We start from the raw sequence: 21,766 nt of genomic DNA, 5'->3' as shown, positions 1-21,766 counted from the left end.
TTCTGACAGTTGGTGCAGAAATTCTTCTGTTGTGCAAACCCACAATTTTATCAGCTGTCCGGGTGGCTGGTCTCAGACAATCCCACAGGTGAAGAAGCCAGATGTAGAGATCCTGGGCTGGCATGGTTACACGTGGTCTGCAGTTGTAAGGCTGGTTGGATGTACTGCCAGATGTACTGCCAGATTCTCTAAAATGACATTGGAGGTGGCTTATAGTAGATAAATTAACATTAAATTCTCTAGCAACAGCTCTGGTGGACATTGAATGTTAATTTCTCTACCATAAGCCGTCTCCAACATCCCAATATTGTTCACATTTCATGTAAATGTTGAAACTACATAACAATACTAAATAAACAATTGATCAAGGAAATGTTTAAGAAAAATCCACTCATAACCACTCATTCCTTTCATTTACAGTGTGAAATTACACTAATATGTGAGAACAAAAGTTTTGGTGAACAAATGTTTCATTTTTGCATTATAATAAGATTGCTAGCAACATGGAACATTGTTGTGGGAATCTGTTGCAGCTCCAGTCAACTACAAAGCTATGTCAATGGCGTGCGTACTGGGAGAGGAGTCAGGTGCAGGAGAGCAGAGAGTTGTGAACAGGCACACACTTTATTTAGGCAGGAGAAACCAACAGACGGACGCCACTGCGTCGAAACCACTAGCCAATGCAAATGTGCAAACGCGCAAAGTCACAATAATATTGTATAAACACAATAACATACCTTGTGTAATAAAACACGGAAATAAACGCATACCAGCAAAGCGCGTCAACATAGACACGTAACACAAAACAATCTCACACAAAGACATGAGGGTGAACAGAGGAATAAATACATGTAGTGTGATTGGGGAATGAAAACCAGGTGTGCAGGGAACAAGACAAAACAAATGGAAAAATGAAAAATGGAGCAGCAATGGCTAGAAAGCCGGTAACACCGAACACCGCCCAAACAAGGAGAGGGGCCTACTTCGGTGGAAGTCGTGACAGTAGGAAGCTGTAACCTGTAACATACCTCGTTCACTCTCCTCAGGACTTTAAATGGCCCAACAAACCGCGGGCCCAGCTTCCGGCAGGGCAGGCAGAGGGGCAGGTTTCTGGTCGAGAGCCAGACCCGGTCCCCTGGTGCGAACACCAGGGCCTCACTGCGGTGACGGGCCGCTCTGGTCTTTTGGCGCAGTGCGGCCTGCATGAGGTGACCATGGGCGGCTTCCCATGTCTCCTCCGCACGCCTGAACTAATCGTCCACCGCAGGAGCCTTGGTCTGACTCTGATGCCACGGTGGTAGAACCGGCCGGTACCCCAATACACACTGAAATGGGGAGAGGTTGGTGGAGGAGTGGCAGAGCGAGTTCTGCGCCATCTCTGCCCAGAGCACGAACGCCACCCACTCCCCCGGCCGGTCCTGGCAATAGGACCACAGAAACCTGCCCACATCCTGGTTCACTCTTTCCACCTGCCCATTACTCTCGGGGTGGAAACCCGAGGTGAGGCTGATCGAGACCCCCAGACGTTCCGTGAACACCCTCCAGACTCTCGAAGTGAACTGGGGACTCCGATCAGACACTATATCCTCAGGCACCCAGTAGTGCCGGAAGAAGTGTGTAAACAGGGCCTCCGCAGTCTGTAGGGCCATAGGGAGACCGGGCAGAGGGAGGAGATGACAGGCCTTGGAGAAACAATCCACAACGACCAGGATCGTGGTGTTGCCCGGTGAGATAGGAAGATCCGTCAGAAAATCTACCGACAGGTGTGACCAAGGCCGTTGTGGAACAGGTAAGGGATGTAGCTTATCTCTGGGCAGGTGCCTAGGAGCCTTACACTGGGCGCACACAGAGCAGGAGGAAACATAAACCATCACGTCTTTAGCCAAGGTGGGCCACCAGTACTTCCCAGTCAGACAGGGCACCGTCTGACCGATCCTCAGGTGACCAGAGGAGGGTGATGTGTGGCCCCAATAGATCAACTGGTCACGGCCAGCAGACTGAACGTACTGACGCCCGACGGGACACTGGAGTGGAGCGGGCTCTGTATGTAACGCATGCTCAATGTCCGCGTCCAGCTCCCACACGACCGGCGCTACCAGGCAGGAGGCCAGGAGAATGGGAGTCTGATCCATGGACCGCTCCTCTGTGTCATACAGCCGGGACAGTGCGTCTGCCTTCACATTCTGGGAACCTGGTCTGTAGGACAGGGTAAACCCAAAATGGGTATAGAACATGGCACACCTTCCCTGACGAGGATTCAGTCTCCTAGCTGCCCGGATGTACTTCAGGTTGCGGTGGTCAGTCCAGATGAGAAAAGGGTGTTTTTCCCCCTCAGACGTACAGGACCCCCCTTCAGCAGTGAGGTAATGGGAGCAGCCACCTGACCAAAACCCTGGATAAATCTCCGGTAGTAATTGGAAAACCCTAAAAAATTGCTGCACTTCCTTTACCGTGGTGGGAGTTGGCCAATTACGCACGGCTGCAATGGTCACTCTCCATCTCCACCCCTGATGTGGAAATGCGATACCCCAGGAAGGAGACAGACTGCTGAAAGATCAGGCATTTCTCAGCCTTGACTTACAGGTCATGCTCCAACAGTCCTCCAAGTACCTTGCGCACCAAGGACACATGCTCGGCGCATGTAGCGGAGTATGTCAGAATGTCATCGATATACACCACTACACTCTGCCCGTGCAGGTCCCTGAAAATCTTGTCTACTAAGGATTGGAAGACTGATGGAGCATTCATCAACCCGTACGGCATGACGAGGTACTCATAATGCCCTGAGGTGGTACTAAACGCTGTCTTCCACTCGTCTCCCTCCTGGATACGCACCAGGTTGTATGCACTCCTGAGATCCAGTTTAGTGAAGAAGTGCATTGACTCAATCGCTGTGGCAATAAGAGGTATCGGGTAACTGTACCTCACCGTGATTTGATTGAGACCTCATAGTCAATGCACGGGAGCAGACCTCCATCCTTCTTCTTCACAAAAAATACATTTGAGGAGGCGAGTGAAGTGGAGGACCGAATGTACCCCTGCGACAAAGCCATAGCCGGCGGCTCCGCTTGCGACAGGGGATACACGTGACTCCTGGGAAGTGCAGCATCTACCAGGAGATTTATCGCACAATCCCCCCATACAGCGTTTGACCACTCCAGAGCTCTCCCTGAGAGGCATGAGACGAGGGCGGACACTCCCTCCCTTCCCGAAGGAGCTGAGTGAACGGTGGCCAGGTATAGGTCCAGTTGTAAGAGGAAGCCCTGGCACTGTGCTGCCGTCCCATCATACTCCCTGGGAAGGAAGAGACGAATCCCACTGGAACTGGATCCGGACGGGACGGGTAGAGGTATCCCCGGTTGAGCTGGTCGAGGCGCTGGAGAGACTTCCTGTCTCTCCCAGCGGTCCATAGTCTGGACAACGCGATCCACCATGGCACCAAGATGATGCAACATTGCCGAGTGTTTCTGGACACGCTCCTCGACTCCTCTGACCGGGGTACCTGCTCCTGCTGACTCCATGGTTAGGTGTGAGATTATGTCAATGGCGTGCGTACTGGGAGCGGAGTCAGGTGCAGGAGAGCAGAGAGTTGTGAACAGGCGCACACTTTATTTAGGCAGGAGAAACCAACAGACGGACGCCACTGCGTCGAAACCTCTAGCCAATGCAAAAGTGCAAACGCGTAAACAGTCACAATAATATTGTTTAAACACAATTACATACCACGTAAAATAAAACACGGAAATAAACGCATACCAGCAAAGCGCGTCAACATAGACACGTAACACAAAACAATCTCACACAAAGACATGAGGGGAAACAGAGGAATAAATACATGTAGTGTGATTGGGGAATGAAACCCAGGTGTGCAGGGAACAAGACAAAACAAATGGAGAAATGAAAAATGGAGTGGCGATGGCTAGAAAGCCGTTGACGTCGACCGCCGAACGCCGCTCAAACAAGGAGAGGGGCCGACTTCGGCGGAAGTCGTGACAAGCTAGGAAGCAAATGTAGCTACACACATTAATAACAAAGTAAATATCTGCATGTAAAATAGCTGGTTAGCTGTAAAATCGCCAAAACAAACTAGACTATCAATTTAGGAGCCTACAATCTCACCATGTGAAATGTTGCCCATGCTACGCGGTGCATTCTGGGCGATTCTGGGAAGAGGAGCACTCTCCTTCAAGGAGTGAATGGTAGTCTATTGGGCACTAGCTCAAAAACCCAACGTTAGCATGAATTTCGCCAACCAGAAGTACAACACTGCAAATATTTTCCGAGATGTAAGATAACTAATTGCTCTCTGTAATATCGTATAGCTTTGGAATCGTGACATTATGTACTTTCGAGGAAATAGGCACGTTTCTTGACATATACATCGACTTTGAGAAGGGATTGCGTGACCATTAGCTTAGCAACCGCGTGAAGCCTCATGACAATGCGAACGCGATTGGTCGACAGTTGGCTGGGTGGGGTATTATATGTTCCTTCATTCATTGGATTACTATCTCCTTTCTATAATATCTCTGGCAATGGCACCATGCAATGCATTCTGGACTAAAGAGGCAGACAAATAGGAAAAAGTGGTAGACACTCCTGTATATTACAAAAATATTATCAATGGCTGATTCGAGAGAAGACATTCTCCCGAGTTATTACATCGGCCAGTATTGAAATCTGACGTGTGATTGACGTTTTCGCAATCTAAAAGTCATACTCCTATTCACTTCCAGTGTAGTGAGAGTGATTCTATCACAGTGCCACGTCATACCGGACGGATTTCTGCCTGCTTGAATGACAATAACTCAGATACACATGAAAACATGAAATGACCCAGGGAATCGATAGAACATCACTTGGAGATGCACAAAAAACAATATAACATTCAAAATGGGTGAACCTTTCCTTTACGTAGTTGCTCTTTTCTTCATTAGCATGCTGATGATTTTGAGGCTGTTAATATTGTGGCACTTGGCATAATGTTTTCATTGTGTGATAGCAAAGTTATATTGGGTTTATTTTAATCTGCTAAGACATTGAATACATGTTGTTTACTATATTTAGTAAATTGAGTATGTTTAGTTTGGTTTCTCTGTGGGCTATATCAGTCCTCTAATACAAGACTATTAAAGGCCGAGTGCACTAATTTTGTGAAACGTTCTTCAAAAAATAATATATTTGTATTAATACATGTATTTGTATTATTTTCAGCACCCCTACTTCCCGCAGGCTCACTGGCATGAAAGGTGAACACCCTATGCTTTGCACCAATAGGGTTAACCCACTTGACGGGAATTGTAATGTGGCTCATAAAGCAAAAAAAAAAAACGCTACAATGTTTTGTTTTTTTAACATATACCTGATTGCTAAAGAGCCCAGCCTTGACTGTCTAATCATGTATTGAACTCAGTGTTCATCATCAAGTGTCATCATGAATGTACAACAAACCCAGAAGCATAGTGCATTTTACCGTGCCTAAAATTGTTATGCAATACTGCAGTACAAGTGTATTGATGTAGGCCTAATAGTCAAAAAGCAAAACATGACAGGTAACCTGAAAACTAGTGTACAGATTTTTTTGTGTGTGGTGGTGGGGGGGGGGGGGGGGGGTGTTCGTATTTGCATAGGAGATGACTAATGAAAATGTGCCAGTGCAGGAAAGCTAAGACCCTGATGATTTAAACCTAGTGCTGCATCCTAGAAGCCCTTACTGTAGACTTTTAGGTCTGGATTTGGAGACATTCCTTGCCAGAACAGCCGTGCGAGCTGACGGGAGGGGCGGGACAGAGGGCTACCTAACAATCGGAAAGTAGCAGCCTGAGGTACTACCAGACTTCTTTGCTTTGGAGGTGTAGATCGGCCAAACTCGACTACAAGCTTTCAGTTGAATGGGTCAACCTCGCTGTGCATCATTTAAATGCTCTTTTTAGCGCGCCATCCATAGCAAATCCTATTTTCCAGTTTAAATCTAATGCTTCAGACTGGCAAGTAAACAAGGACAAACTGAATGTGTAACTGTTTAGGGGAGACTCAAGGAAAGATAAAACAGCGGGACATGATGACTGAGAAAGAATCGGCAACAGACAAGATAATAGCAGGTAAAACGCTTTCATTTTTAAGGCTATCCTTCAATGGGCCCTCTCTCTACCTATTATTTCAGTCTCAAAGCTACACAGTAGGTGCGCTCATTATATCCGTGGCGGTGCGCATTAGAGCCTTTGAGATCTTGCCAGGAGACTCCTTTTCCGTTTTCACGTTTGATTTGGGTTATAGTCGTCCAGGTAATGTGATGGCGATGATATATAGAGGCATTCGCTCCTTTTAAATATATTTAGCTATACAAGGTTTATAATGAAGCTATTATTGTAACGCAAATAGGCTACAGTCGTGGCCATACAGATTCAAAATAGCTCTGCCGCAACATGGAGATAATATGATAATCCACCTGGACAGAAACACATTTCATTATTAGAATCATTATTTTACTCTGAAGAATATTTCCACTACAGCCCCAGAAAATCGCCACCAGTCGCGTTTAGACGCCCCTTTTCCTTGGGCAGAAAAGGTATGCTCACGCAGTAGGGTTTGGTCCTCCATAACCGTGCAGAGTATGGTCACATGGTCAGTCCCACGGGAGGTTTGACTCAATGCAGCAAAAGTATGCTTGCCCTACTATCATCCTAGGTATCGCAGCAATGTCGTTAAAACGTCGGATTGTAAATAGGAATCGCTATATAATCTGAATTGATTAAAAGCAGCGATTCCTCTATTATGGGACAAATTATATTATTACAATCTCAACCAGTGCTCTTATTTTCATGATGTTTTACTTATTTGACGTTTTCTTCTAGGTTTTCATGTCCCAACATGTTATTTAGGAATAGGAATATTGACTTTTATTTCCATCACCCACAAGCTTCACAGAGGTGTCATATCTGCTCCACAGCAGGACAGTAAATCACGTGACACCTCTCCTATGATGTAATATGGGGGTGTAGATTAATCGTGCACAGTACAGTAGGCCCTACAGTGCATTCGTAAAGTATTCAGACCCTTTCCCTTTTTTGATGATTTCCCAAAATTCTATAAAGGTCTAAATAGTATCATTGATGATATATATGTTTTTTTTATATATGTTTTTTTTCCACTGTTTTATGAATTTACTATGTATTATGTTGTGGTGTTCATTGTTGATCCAGACAACATATCAACAAGCATGCAAGTATTTGATTGGGAATCATTTACTTGGTTGTGACAGGGTGCTTCAAAAGTTTTAAACAGACTATGCATTTTACAAGCACTACACTATTTGGGCAGTGCTGCCTATCCTAATCTCTCCTGCCAGGCACTCCTGACATTGTGAAATGGTGGGTGGGGTTGTGCACTAACTGCACTTCAGTGAGCTCAGCTGCACATAGGGATGAGGCAGACGCAGTGGGACATTGCCAGATCTGTCCCTCCTAACCCCAAAACACATGTAAATATTTGACTATAAATTGTGCCTATCTGTATTATACTAATGATATTTTTTTAAAGTATTATATTCTAATGAGCCGTTTACTTTATGTTTGTATTCGTATCTTTTATTATTTCATTTTGTTGTTGCATTGTCGAAAAGGAACCTGCAAGTAAGGATTTTCTTGATGTTGTATACCATGTGTCTCCCGTGCATACAACTAATACAACTTGAAACTTTATCTGAAGAGAGACTGCCGCTCAGTCTGCACAGCACCAACCAATCATATTTTGGAATGGGAAGTGCGGACAGCTACCTCAGCCTCACTGATATAGAGGTTGCCAGCACAGTCACTGTGGAATCGATCAATATGTACACTTGAGCTTTGCAGCAGAACGATTGCCTGGTTACCCAAACTCCTTGCTGCGGCCAAATTCTACGCCACGCCCACCGACATTAATTAGTACTCCGCAATGATTCTGGATCTGAGAATCTCCTCGGCGATTTCTAGAATGCAAACACATTCTAACTATTCTGATTGGTCCCAGAAATCGATTGGTTTGGCCAGAGCCAGAACATACGTAGGTAAATCAGCATTTTTTGAAACATTTCATTGGCTTTGATACTCTGATTAGTTCGAGATTATCCCATCACTGATGACTTTGTTTGGTACAAGACCCCTCAGTCTGATGTCACCACAAATGACTTCAACGATGACAGTCTCAGACTGAGGTATGTAGCAAATATAGAGCAGCGGAGGAATTCAGTTTGAGTCGTCAGGCAAGCAGAACAGGACAATGGAGTCCCCATACTATTCAGGGTGTGGTCACAGTCAGTGGAGCAGCACATGTTCGTATAGTAATGTTGAACCTTTTCAGATTATTGATATGCAGTGTTTGGCTAATATTAGGCACTGTAATTGTGTGCAGTAAAATGTGTGAATGTGACAAATGGACATAAATTAATATTGCACTCAGCTGATTACCTGAGCTACAAGTTCTCAAGTACCTATTAGTGTGCTGATACAAATCCCAAAGATGACAAATAGCATCTAAACCCTCTGATACTGCTTGTAGACGCAACCAAAACTGCAATGATCTGTTTCAAATTATCAGTACTTCTAATTGCCGATGTCACTATCATAACTTGCTAAGCACATTTTCTGTTGTACGCTTTTGCTCAAGTAATTTATTTTAAAGAGCAAAATCCCAAACTATTTTGGACTGGCTTTAGCCAAGTGAGAACGCCCAGTGACCACACTAACAGAAAGCTTTGTGTTCCCTTAGGGATAGCCACACATGTTCTACACATTTAAGGTGGAGAGAGAAAGGGAGAGCTCAGAGAGGGGTGGGGGAGTCATACTCAGACATTTATTTGGTTGGATTGTGATATTAATGTGATCACAGATTCCAAAATGCACAGATTCATCTTGTGTTGCCTTTGTAGATAGCATTGGTGACAGCTTGATGCAACGAGGCGTTAACCTAAAAGGTGACAAATACAAAAGTCATCTATAACCAACTAGTTCATGAAACAGTCAGTCATACATTCGTGACTAATCAATGCTCTCAACATCTGAAAGCGTTTCAGTCAGCCCCAGTGTTTTTCTGTGGGTGGATTCTCCAGATCGACTTGTACTATGATCTAGGAATTCAATCAGCTTCACTGTGATCGCCAACTTTTAGCCCAGTCGTAAAGCCCAGTTTTCCTCTGGTCTGCTGAGCTGCACAAAGTGGACCTCATCACTGGGCTATTTTCTGTGTGCTCTGTCCAGCTGTTCTACAGAATATCCAAGTACTTACGGACACTCCCACACATGTGGCTCCGGCCAACCAATGTGTGATGCCTCCTCATCAATTTCACTGAGAGGAGAGAACTGTTGGAGAGTATTTTTAAAGACTAGGGTCAGCGTTGCACATTCCATGCATTCAAGGAACCAATCTTGAGTATCAATTAACAAAAGAGTGTAAATGTGATGAGGTCAGGACAGACGACATTTCGGAGAAGACATTGAAATGCATTGAGTTTATTGAGAAATGCATTGAGACCTTTTACCATAAGATAGCATTGTATGAATCACTACACGGTCATTCAGGTCATAAATCAGCTGGGTGACTAATAGGTGAACAGCAACAAGCATCAAAAAGGACTACAGTGCCTTGCGAAAGTATTCGGCCCCCTTGAACTTTGCGACCTTTTGCCACATTTCAGGCTTCAAACATAAAGATATAAAACTGTATTTTTTTTGTGAAGAATCAACAACAAGTGGGACACAATCATGAAGTGGAATGACATTTATTGGATATTTCAAACTTTTTTAACATATCAAAAACTGAAAAATTGGGCGTGCAAAATTATTCAGCCCCCTTAAGTTAATACTTTGTAGCGCCACCTTTTGCTGCGATTACAGCTGTAAGTCGCTTGGGGTATGTCTCTATCAGTTTTGCACATCGAGAGACTGAAATGTTTTCCCATTCCTCCTTGCAAAACAGCTCGAGCTCAGTGAGGTTGGATGGAGAGCATTTGTGAACAGCAGTTTTCAGTTCTTTCCACAGATTCTCGATTGGATTCAGGTCTGGACTTTGACTTGGCCATTCTAACACCTGGATATGTTTATTTTTGAACCATTCCATTGTAGATTTTGCTTTATGTTTTGGATCATTGTCTTGTTGGAAGACAAATCTCCGTCCCAGTCTCAGGTCTTTTGCAGACTCCATCAGGTTTTCTTCCAGAATGGTCCTGTATTTGGCTCCATCCATCTTCCTATCAATTTTAACCATCTTCCCTGTCCCTGCTGAAGAAAAGCAGGCCCAAACCATGATGCTGCCACCACCATGTTTGACAGTGGGGATGGTGTGTTCAGCTGTGTTGCTTTTACGCCAAACATAACGTTTTGCATTGTTGCCAAAAAGTTCAATTTTGGTTTCATCTGACCAGAGCACCTTCTTCCACATGTTTGGTGTGTCTCCCAGGTGGCTTGTGGCAAACTTTAAACAACACTTTTTATGGATATCTTTAAGAAATGGCTTTCTTCTTGCCACTCTTCCATAAAGGCCAGATTTGTGCAATATACGACTGATTGTTGTCCTATGGACAGAGTCTCCCACCTCAGCTGTAGATCTCTGCAGTTCATCCAGAGTGATCATGGGCCTCTTGGCTGCATCTCTGATCAGTCTTCTCCTTGTATGAGCTGAAAGTTTAGAGGGACGGCCAGGTCTTGGTAGATTTGCAGTGGTCTGATACTCCTTCCATTTCAATATTATCGCTTGCACAGTGCTCCTTGGGATGTTTAAAGCTTGGGAAATCTTTTTGTATCCAAATCCGGCTTTAAACTTCTTCACAACAGTATCTCGGACCTGCCTGGTGTGTTCCTTGTTCTTCATGATGCTCTCTGCGCTTTTAACGGACCTCTGAGACTATCACAGTGCAGGTGTATTTATACGGAGACTTGATTACACACAGGTGGATTGTATTTATCATCATTAGTCATTTAGGTCAACATTGGATCATTCAGAGATCCTCACTGAACTTCTGGAGAGAGTTTGCTGCACTGAAAGTAAAGGGGCTGAATAATTTTGCACGCCCACTTTTTCAGTTTTTGATTTGTTAAAAAAGTTTGAAATATCCAATAAATGTCGTTCCACTTCATGATTGTGTCCCACTTGTTGTTGATTCTTCACAAAAAAATACAGTTTTATATCTTTATGTTTGAAGCCTGAAATCTGGCAAAAGGTCGCAAAGTTCAAGGGGGCCGAATACTTTCGCAAGGCACTGTATACAATATAATACCTCAATGTGGCTCAGCACATCATGAGCAGTCAAAAACAAATTGATCCACAGGTGTGCTGTCGTCATTGCACTCACAAATTCTGTAAACGAAAGATGGCGCTGCAATGGATAGTAGCTGTCTTGTGTTTTTTTTTTATACTGATCTTAACTTTTTTTGTACATAATGTCTCAGCCATCATATCCAATGACCTCATACCCCTGCACATCGACTCGGTACTGGTACTCCCTGTATATAACCATGTTATTACCTCATACCCCTGCACATCGACTCGGTACTGGTACTCCCTGTATATAACCATGTTATTACCTCATACCCCTGCACATCGACTCGGTACTGGTACTCCCTGTATATAACCATGTTATTACCTCATACCCCTGCACATCGACTCGGTACTGGTACTCCCTGTATATAACCATGTTATTACCTCATACCCCTGCACATCGACTCGGTACTGGTACTCCCTGTATATAGCCATGTCATTTTGACTCAATATTTTTATTCGATATTCACTGTGCATTTATACCTCATGTCACTAGTTCAATTTTATTTGTATCTTTAACTCTGCATTGTTGGAAAAGGACCCATAAGTAAGCATTTCACTGTTAGTCTACACCTATTGTTTACGAAGCATGTGACAAATAACATTTGATTTGATTTAGTGACACACAACATTTTAAGTTCCCATAGCAACCAACACATTATTGTCTTCTTGCAGAAGTAAGCTAGGCATTCATACAGCACAACACATGTCGTTTTACAACTCAAGTGCAGCTGCATGCTACAGCAGTGATAAAGCTATTATGATTTTAAACATGTACAGCCTCTGTACGAGACCTTTGAGCTCTAGTATACAATTGCCCTTTTCACTTGAAGCCATTGTTGGCATCCATTTGTGAAGTGCATGGGGGCTTTGGGGGTTAGGATGCAGTCAGAGGTGGTTTAAGACCTCAGGCATTAACGTCTCTGTTTGAGGTCAACCCAATGACTTAGAGTCCCTGAGACAAGAGTAGGAGGGGGACTGAATCTGATGGGCCAGGGCCAGACAGGAAGTTGTCTTTCAGCTCCACAGAGGCCCTAAGGTCAAACAGATCCAGTCGCTACTCCAAGACGAGACACACACCAGAGGGCCCACCACAACACAGGTGTGTTCTCTCAATCAAATATATCTTTCATGTTGTGACTAGGTGGTAATGGGTGACATTAATCACATTACAGGGTCACATTTTTGTTATAGGTATTCCGTGTGGGTAACAGTTCACATTAGTTGGTTTTATACCAATAATGCTGTTAATACTACAGTAATAACATGGTTGCTACATTTGATGGAGGTTGAAAATAATTACAATTGGAAGGCAAATAAACTCGGAAGGGACAAGAAGTCCAATGCTCGGCATTATGTCATGACTAAGATATTGGCTTTGTTTACCCTCCAGAGGAGGCACCCATTCTGTTTTGGAGTAGGCGGTGCAGGGGGAGGGAGGCGCTTTTCACATGCCATTGGATTGTAGATGTGAAAATAAGACCTAAACAGCTGTTAGACATCAGCACTCTGACATCTTTTTTCGATTACCCAAGAGGCCCTTCATGAAAATACTGTAATCTCCGTCTGTATGTGTCTCTCTCTCCTCCATCAAACACAGTGTACTCCACAGAAAGCTGTACTCTCTGTACTCTCACCACGGTACTCTTTGTACTCTCACTAGTTCAATGTTAGAAACCAAAGGCTACTGAAGCACAAGCCTGTTTGATGTCCAATGTAGCCTAATTGGTTGCATGCGTTTCAGTGGAATTCCAAGAATGTAAACACGGAATGGGTTACTGTTTCTTCACGTCTCTCACTCCCATCCTGATGCTGTCAGATACAAGCTCTTCCTCATACCACAGCAATGTTTACATCCCATTGCAACGTCTACTGTACATCCACCTTTCAAAGTGTTTGGGAACTGTGTTCCCTTTGACAGATTTACGTAAGAACCTTTACTGAATGATTCTGTTGCTCTTAACTACCTCAGTTCAAACACAAAAAACAGCAACAATTCAGGACAACTTAAAAACTCACAAAAGTTGAATATATGTTGTGCTGGTTGATGACTAGTTTAGACTTGATGGGTTTACTTTAATAGGGTCGTTCCACCAATTCGGTGCTTTTTGAGAAGCATAAGTTGGTAAAAAAAATATATATGTATTGGATTTCACCTAATTTTAACATTGTGATAAAGAGCACATGTTTAGCTTAATGAAAAACATGATTTCCCATTCCCAGTTAAATTTAAAAAATACTATGGAAAGTGCCTATTAAGTGCTAAATAAAATAACAGGGTTGATGATTTCATCGTAGTCAGCCATAAATCATCTTGTGATAGGGGGAATGGATGCTTGTTGTGTTCAACAGGGAATGGTAATTGAATGCAAGCTACACCCCACCCCCCAAAAAATCTAGCTTGTCTATTTACGGGTTGACCTGTTATGCTCGACCCGTTCAGTTTTTCACCACAAAACACTAGAAAATGGCAAAAAATAGTAGAACCAGCTCACCTGCTTTAATACTATGATTTTACTATGTTTCTTTTGAAATAAGAGTTCAGTTCACTTAATAGTTTGACCTTAAAATGAGGGACAGATGTACAGTTGAAGTCGGAAATTTACATACGCTTAGGTTGGCGTCATTAAAACTCGTTTTTCAACCACTACACAAATTTATTGTTAACAAACTATAGTTTTGGCAAGTGAGTTAGGACATCTACTTTGTGCATGACACAAGTAATTTTTCCAACAATTGTTTATAGACAGATTATTTCACTGTATCACAATTCCAGTGGGTCAGAAGTTTACATACACTTAGTTGACTGTGCCTTTAAACAGTTTGGAAAATTCTAGAAAATTATGTCATGGCTTTAGAAGCTTCTGTTAGGCTAATTGACATCATTTGAGTCAATTGGAGGTGTAATGTGGATGTATTTCAAGGCCTACCTTCAAACTCAGTGCCTCTTTGCTTGACATCATGGCAAAATCAAAAGAAATCAGCCAAGACCTCAGAAAAAAATTGTAGGCCTCCACAAGTCTGGTTCGTCCTTGGGAGAAATTTCCAAACGCCTGAAGGTACCACGTTCATCTGTACAAACAATCGTACACAAGTATAAACACCATGGGACCACGCAGCTGTTCTGTCGTTCTGTCTCCTAGAGATGAACGTACTTTGGTGCGAAAAGTGCAAATCAATCCCAGAACAACAGCAAAGGACCTTGTGAAGATGCTGGAGGAAACAGGTATCAAAGTATCTATATCCACAGCAAAACTAGTCCTATATCGACATAACCTGAAAGGCCGCTCAGCAAGGAAGCAGCCACTGCTCCAAAACCGCCATAAAAAGCCAGACTACGGTTCTCAACTGCACATGGGGACAAAGATCGTTCTTTTTGGAGAAATGTCCTCTGGTCTGATGAAACCAAAATAGAACTGTTTGGCCATAATGACCATCGTTATGTTTGGAGGAAAAAGGGGGAGGCTTGCAAGCCGAAGAACACCATCCCAACCGTGAAGCACGGGGGCGGCAGTATCCTGTTGTGGGGGTGCTTTGCTGCAGGAGGGACTGGTGCACTTCACAAAATAGATGGCATCATGAGGAGGGATAATTATGTGGATATATTGAGGCAACATCTCAAGACATCAGTCAGGAAGTTAAAGCTTGGTCGCAAATGGGTCTTCCAAATGGACAATGACCCCAAGCATACTTCCAAAGTTGTGGCAAAATGGCCTAGGGACAACAAAGTCAAGGTATTGGAGTGGCCATCACAAAGCCCTGACCTTAATCTCATAGAAAATGTGTGGGCAGAAATGAAAAAGCTTGTGCGAGCAAGGAGGTCTACAAACCTGACTCAGTTACACCAGCTCTGTCAGGAGGAATGGGCCAAAATTCACCCAACTTATTGTGGGAAGCTTGTGGAAGGCTACCTGAAACGTTTGACCCAAGTTAAACCATTTAAAGGCAATGCTACCAAATTCTAATTGAGTGTATGTAACCTTCTGACCCACTGGGAATGTGATGAAAGAAAGAAATGCTGAAATAAATCATTCTCTCTACTATTATTCTGACATTTCACATTCTTAAAATAAAGTGGTGATCCTAACTGACCTAAGACAGGGATTTTTTACTAGGATTAAATGTCAGGAATTGTGAAAAACTGAGTTTAAATGTATTTGGCTAAGGTCAAATCAAATGTTATTTGTCACATACACATGGTTAGCAGATGTTAATGCGAGTGTAACGAAATGCTTGTGCTTCTAGTTCCGACAATGCAGTAATAACCAACGCGTAATCTAACCTAACAATTCCACAACAACTACCTTATGGGTTAGGGCAGTGTGGTTGCAATTGTGTCGTCTGTGGACCTATTGGGGCGGTAGCGTAAGAAATAACACAAAAAAAAACAAAATACTGCATAGTTTCCTAGGAACGTGAAGCGAGGCGGACATCTCTGTCGGCGCCGGAAGTAGTAAAGAAGTGTATGTAAACCTCCGACTTCAACTGTAAAGGATTCACTAATCACATTAAATAAATCATTATCTTCAGAAATGACTTTGTCAAAGCAACAAAATAACTAGGTTGGGGTTAAATGGGTTAAAATCTTCCTAGAAGGGTTTACAGAGGGACATGTCAAAATGCAGAATTGTGGCACTTAGGAAATTTGTTTTCACATTTAAAAAAATCAGATGTATTGAATTGTTGATGTGGTCTACATTAAAGGGTTCTTCATTTGTTAATACTTATATATCAAAGGGATGCAAAAGGCACTCTTTTCGTGGAAAGACCCAATAAACAACTTGGCAGATTGTCAGATAACTAAACCCAAAGCACCATCGCTATGTGTAACCCATGTGTTTAGTTTAACACTGAAATGGATGATAGCACGAAAGCACTGATAACAAGGGTCATTGCCGAGCAGATGTTGCTGTTAGAGGATATGCTTTTGAACGTGCAGTGTTAACGTGTCTGCAATACGTAAACAATGGGCAGCTATTTTTATCTGTTGTGTATCAAATGTAATTGTCTTATTATCAGACATTGTCTTATTATTTCGTGGTGGCTTTGTTGTTATCCGGGTTTCCAACATAGAGAGAGGAAGGAAGTAAGGCCATTGTTCTTTGGAGAGGTTTTATCAATTTCCTCAGTATGACCTAAACGCTGTGCCCTTGTAGGAAACCAGGCTCACTCCTTTCTTTCAAATTCCTCTTACCATTGTTCCATATTCTTGTTTTAGTAGTAAGGCCACAGACTAAGGACTTTTACATTATTCTCATGTTTGATCTAGGTTATATATCCAATGTGTGCTGTTGAAGCTTGGCTTACATGTAATTTTGAAGTGCTACATGAATTGGAAATTGGAATAATGGACTAAAAAGAGAACCAAGGGAGGCTATAGGGCAGGGGTACTCAAATGCTTTTTGATAATGTCCGCTCACACCAATTTCCTAGGTGGCAAGGGTCCGGATAGATATTATAATTAGTCAGCATAGTAACACCCCCCACCTCACAACCCATGCAACCCCAAACTGTTGACACCCCTCTTGTTGGTGGAGAGAACATTTCTACACATTTTGCCATGGGGTGAAGATAATGTTTTTGTTGTTATTATTGTTGTTTCCCCCCCCCCCCAATTTCGTGATATCCAATTGCTGTAACGAAATCCGTCCTCCTCTGACGAGGAGTATGAGAGATCGGACCAATATGAAGCGTGGTATGTGTTCGTCATGTTTTAATGAACAAAATCACTGAACACGAAAATACAAAATAACAAATAGAAAGACAGAAACGAAAACCGAAACAGTTTCCGTGTGGAACACACAGACACAGAAAACAATCACCCACCAAACACTGGTGGGAAAAGGCTACCTAAGTATGATTCTCAATCAGAGACAACTAACGACACCTGCCTCTGATTGAGAACCATACCAGGCCAAATGCAAAATACAACATAGAAAAACAAACATAGACTGCCCACCCCAACTCAGGCCCTGACCATACTAAAACAAAGACAAAACAAAGGAACGTGACAATTGCGATCCAATTACTGTCTTGTCTCATCACTGCAACTCCCCAACGGACTCGGGAGAGGCGACGGTCCTCCGAAACATGTCCCGCCAAACTGCTATTCTTAAAACCCGCCCGCTTAACCCGGAAGCCAGCTGCACCAATGTGTCGGAGGAAACACTGTTCAACTGACGACCAAAGTAAGCCTGTGGGCACCCGGCCCACGCTTGAGCGCAATGAGCCAAGTAAAGCCCGCCCACAGCCAAACCCTCCCCTAACCCGGACGACACTGGGCCAATTGTGCACCACCATATGGGACTCCCGGTTACGGCCGGTTGTGACACAGCCAAGGTCCTCCGAAACATGTCCCGCCAAACTGCTATTCTTAAAACCCGCCCGCTTAACCCGGAAGCCAGCTGCACCAATGTGTCGGAGGAAACACTGTTCAACTGACGACCAAAGTAAGCCTGTGGGCACCCGGCCCACGCTTGAGCGCAATGAGCCAAGTAAAGCCCGCCCACAGCCAAACCCTCCCCTAACCAGGACAACACTGGGCCAATTGTGCACCACCATACAGGCTTACAGGCTTACTTTGGTCGTCAGTTGAACAGTGTTTCCTCCGACACATTGGTGCAGCTGGCTTCCGGGTTAAGCGGGCGGGTTTTAAGAATAGCAGTTTGGCGGGACATGTTTCGGAGGACCTTGGCTGTGTCACAACCGGCCGTAACCGGGAGTCCCATATGGTGGTGCACAATTGGCCCAGTGTCGTCCGGGTTAGGGGAGGGTCTGTTGTGACTCGATGCAGTGCCTTAGACCACTGCACCACTCGGGAGGCCCCCTCTTTTTGCAGTTTTAAAGCTAATTTCCTACAATTCTACTACACATTTTGCCATGTCTTATGTGCATTCGTATGATACCTGAGTGACTCAACAAATCATTGCGGGCCCTCTGAGGGACGAGGGCCCCATCGGCACATTATCTGGCCATGGTTACTACAAGATTTAGATAGCTGTTTGTCTAACTTAGACTACCTACCTACATAGAGTACCACTCCAATGTTTGGACACGCCTACTCATTCAAGGGTTTTTAATCATTTTTACTATTTTATGCGTTGTAGAATAATAGTGAAGACATCAAAACTATGAAATAACACATATGGAATCATGTAGTAGCCCGAAAAAGTGTTAAACAAATCAAAATATATTTTATATTTGAGATTCTTCCAAGTAGCCACCATTTGCCTTGATGACTGCTTTGCACGGTCTTGACATTCTCTCAACCAGCGTTACCTGGAATGCTTTTCCAACAGTCTTGAAGGAGTTCCTACATATGCTGAGCACTTGTTGGCTGCTTTTCCTTCACTCTGCTGTCCAACTCATCCCAAACCATCTCAATTGGATTGGGTCAGGTGATTGTGGAGGCCAGGTCAGAAAATGTACATTGACATTGAGCGAGCTTTGACAAACTGACAAATCTGTGTATGTTTATTGTTGCGCCACTGTTCCCACCATTTCCCAGAAGCTCCCCTGCTCAGTGGGCCAGTCAAAAGCACAAGATGCGTAGGCACTGAGCTGTGTACTTTGAGGCTCCTCAGGCAACTGATGTGCTGCTGTCAAAGTGTCACACTGATTTACCTCCAGACTGATCTAGAACAAGGACTTCTTTCTCTAAAAGGTCCGGCGGGGAGCCGCTAGCTGGACATGTTTATTTTACTATGCAACAGTTAAGCAGATGTCCCTACCTCCCCGTCTCCTCTGCTCTGTTTGGAGGATACCCTGAGAGGGCATTCATGGGTACTTTCTCAGAGAAACCATGTGGTTTCTGCGTTGCACCTTGACCATTGGAAATATGTAATACAATACAATGGTTGGAAGTCCCTCAATTTCTCACCAGTTATATAAGCTAGTTTTTCACTCCTCTCATGCCATAGAGTTTATATTACTTGACATATATAGGCCTACACTATTTTTTCTGCAGATAATGTAGGGGAAAGGTAGAGCTATGCATACAGTATCTACAGCAACATAGCAGGTGAGGATATGCTGATCAAGATAAACCTAGATGTGTTCTATGGTAATCAGTTTACGCTTCACTCAGTGGAGCGGAGGTTTATTTCTGTCTTATCTGCAGATTCTCCACTGCTGGGATACCGTTTGACCTTGAGCTGCAGTAGACGCAGATCTAAAGATTGATTTCTGAGTCCAAGGCTGTTTTATATCAGTACCTTTCTCAGTGCTTCCTGCTACAGTAGAAGGACATGGAGGGAGAATCTTTAACTTTTCATAATATGCAGGATTTATCACACAGGGATTGCATTTGTATATGGAAATGTACTTATTAGTGTGTAAATTATGATGTGATTTTATATATTTTTTCTAACAAGTTGCATGTTTCACTAAATATTCTGAGTAATGTTGACATATTCTCTGAAGCATCATGCCAAATGACTGTCCACCGTTCTCCCTACAATAGTCATTATCTGTAACTATTACACAATACATTCCACTCATCTGTGGAGGAGTATCTCAGTTTTACCACATTTATTTTAAACAGGCCTAGTAGTCGTAGCAGGACACCTGAAAAGCAGGTCTGGAAACAGTTAGCTATGAGTGTGTGTATATGCATGCATGTGTGTGTGCGGACTATGAAGGGTGCTAGAAACTCTCTTAGCCACAGCTGTTGTCAGGCTGCTGCTTCTCTGCACTGTGTGTCTGGGCACTTGGCCAGCTGGATGCAGTTGATAAAGAGGGAGGGAGAATGATGGCGGCCCCTCTCTCTCTCTCTCTCTCTCTCTCTCTCACTCTCTATCTCTCTCTCTCTCTCGCTCTCTCTCTCTCTCTCTCTCTCAGCTTCCCTCTGACTGCTTGCTGTGCTGCCGCATGGCATGAATGGGACCTCAGATGAGGGAAGAAGTAGGACATTCTCTCAAAAGGAGAGCCGCCCAATCTAAGTTTCCCTTCATCCACATGAATGTAGCCTTTTGATAGGGATTTTTTTTTGTGGCACTGAATGTTTGTGGCAGTGAATGTAATGGGGCATCACTTTGCCTTTGTAGGCGTTGTTGATTATGCCACAAATTGCGTCTGCCGTCCCAATCAGTGTCCACTCTCTGGAGAAACGGTTGATCTTCACATTCTCTTATGTTTACATTATCTATACATGTCAGTTGTACTATATAATACATAAAAGTACAGAATGTCTTGAATTGATTACATGCACAATACACATGCACTTGTCCTTTGTAGAATATCATGGTTGTCATTTAAGGCTGAAGTTATCCGTCTGTGTGCCTATGAGGCCTACAGTACCTTGTGAACTACTCTGGAACGGATTTCAACTAGATCTAATCAGACTTGCAAAGAGACAAGAATCTCACTTGTCTATGATTTTTAAATGATCCTTTGAATGGGCTGTGGACTGTGGTACGGCATTTAACATGCACTCGCTCGCCAGATGCTAGTTATTTAACAAAAATGTTATGTTTATTTTTGCGCTAAACGTAAAGAATGTTTTAAAAATGTGGTTTATTGCTCCAAGGACCTATTTCTTCTAGCTTAATTAACATGCTTGGCCAGTTTGGCAGATTCCAAATACAACGATCTGTAGATTAGGTCTATTGGACAAGACACACAGGTTAAATCTAACCTAAGCAAGACATGAGAAGGAGCATGTTGAAGTTAATCAGGCCTTGCACTATGCGATATTGAGTCCTCTGCTTCTGTCTTTAATGAAGGTAAAGTACAGTATATGCTTGCATATAGTTCATACATTTTGGGAGTAAAGGATGGGTTTCAACACTGTCGTTGATAATGCACTGATTGTGAACTCGCTTCTTGATAAATTAGCAGATGATCCAAGATGGAGAAGTCCTTACCCTGTTATTTTTTAATTAACTGTTAGTGCTAGCCATAATAAAAGACTAGCCTCTTTTTTGGTAATTGTATGCATCTCTGAACAACAACAGCAATACAAGGAATGTGTTTGCTCGTCGTGTTTATGCATCTTTTGCCTTTTTCTCGCTCTCATCTTCCCGTACGGGCAGCAATGAAATTCACTGGTCCTTCAATCTTATAGTATGAAAATATGAGAAAATCAGAGACTACGTGAAGGTCATTTCATGTGCGGCCATTTCTTTCCTTCCCCTTACACTTGAAGCTGAATTGAAGAGGTGGTGTGAGCCTAGCTATCTGGGCAGAGATGACAAGAGGAAGCTCTGACATCATTTCCCAGGGGAGTGGCACATGGCCAGAGGTTAAAAGCTTGGATTGGATTGGCTTCTTTTTTCTTCATCACACAGGCACTCACTGAGAGTGGGCTATGATGATCACACGAGAAGAATCATCAATGTCATTCGACAGACGAAGAGCTTGTCAATGTACCCAGGCTTCTAGAGGTAGAAATAACCAGTTTTTCATGGTCTATTTGAAGCTATCCCAACCATTTGTGTCTTCAGGATTCAAATGAGTAGTGTATGACAACTTGTTAGTG

At 43.3% G+C, this 21,766-nt stretch overlaps 1 protein-coding gene across 6 annotated transcripts in view; it reads left to right on the top strand.

The window, feature by feature from the left end:
* The first annotated feature begins 5,571 nt into the window (after positions 1–5,571).
* The window catches only part of hspa12a (heat shock protein family A (Hsp70) member 12A), a 46,675-nt gene continuing 30,480 nt past the window's right edge, over positions 5,572–21,766 (top strand). For 2 of the 6 annotated variants that reach the window (XM_090216815.1, XM_090216814.1), the window contains exon 1: positions 7,416–8,044. In XM_090216815.1, coding sequence (XP_090072941.1) covers positions 7,933–8,044 — 112 coding nt within the window. In that variant the 5' untranslated portion in view covers positions 7,416–7,932. Of the gene's footprint in view, positions 6,102–7,415; positions 8,045–21,766 lie in introns of those variants that run through there. The other 4 variants (XM_021580437.3, XM_090216816.1, XM_021580439.3 and 1 more) reach the window with 4 other exon arrangements.

The sequence above is a fragment of the Oncorhynchus mykiss genome, chromosome 23 (assembly GCF_057628025.1).
Source record: "Oncorhynchus mykiss isolate SJ-2025 chromosome 23, ASM5762802v1, whole genome shotgun sequence".
Taxonomy (NCBI): Eukaryota; Metazoa; Chordata; class Actinopteri; order Salmoniformes; family Salmonidae; genus Oncorhynchus; species Oncorhynchus mykiss.
Note: the sequence above shows the minus strand (reverse complement) of the source record. Positions and strands in the feature narration are given on the sequence as shown.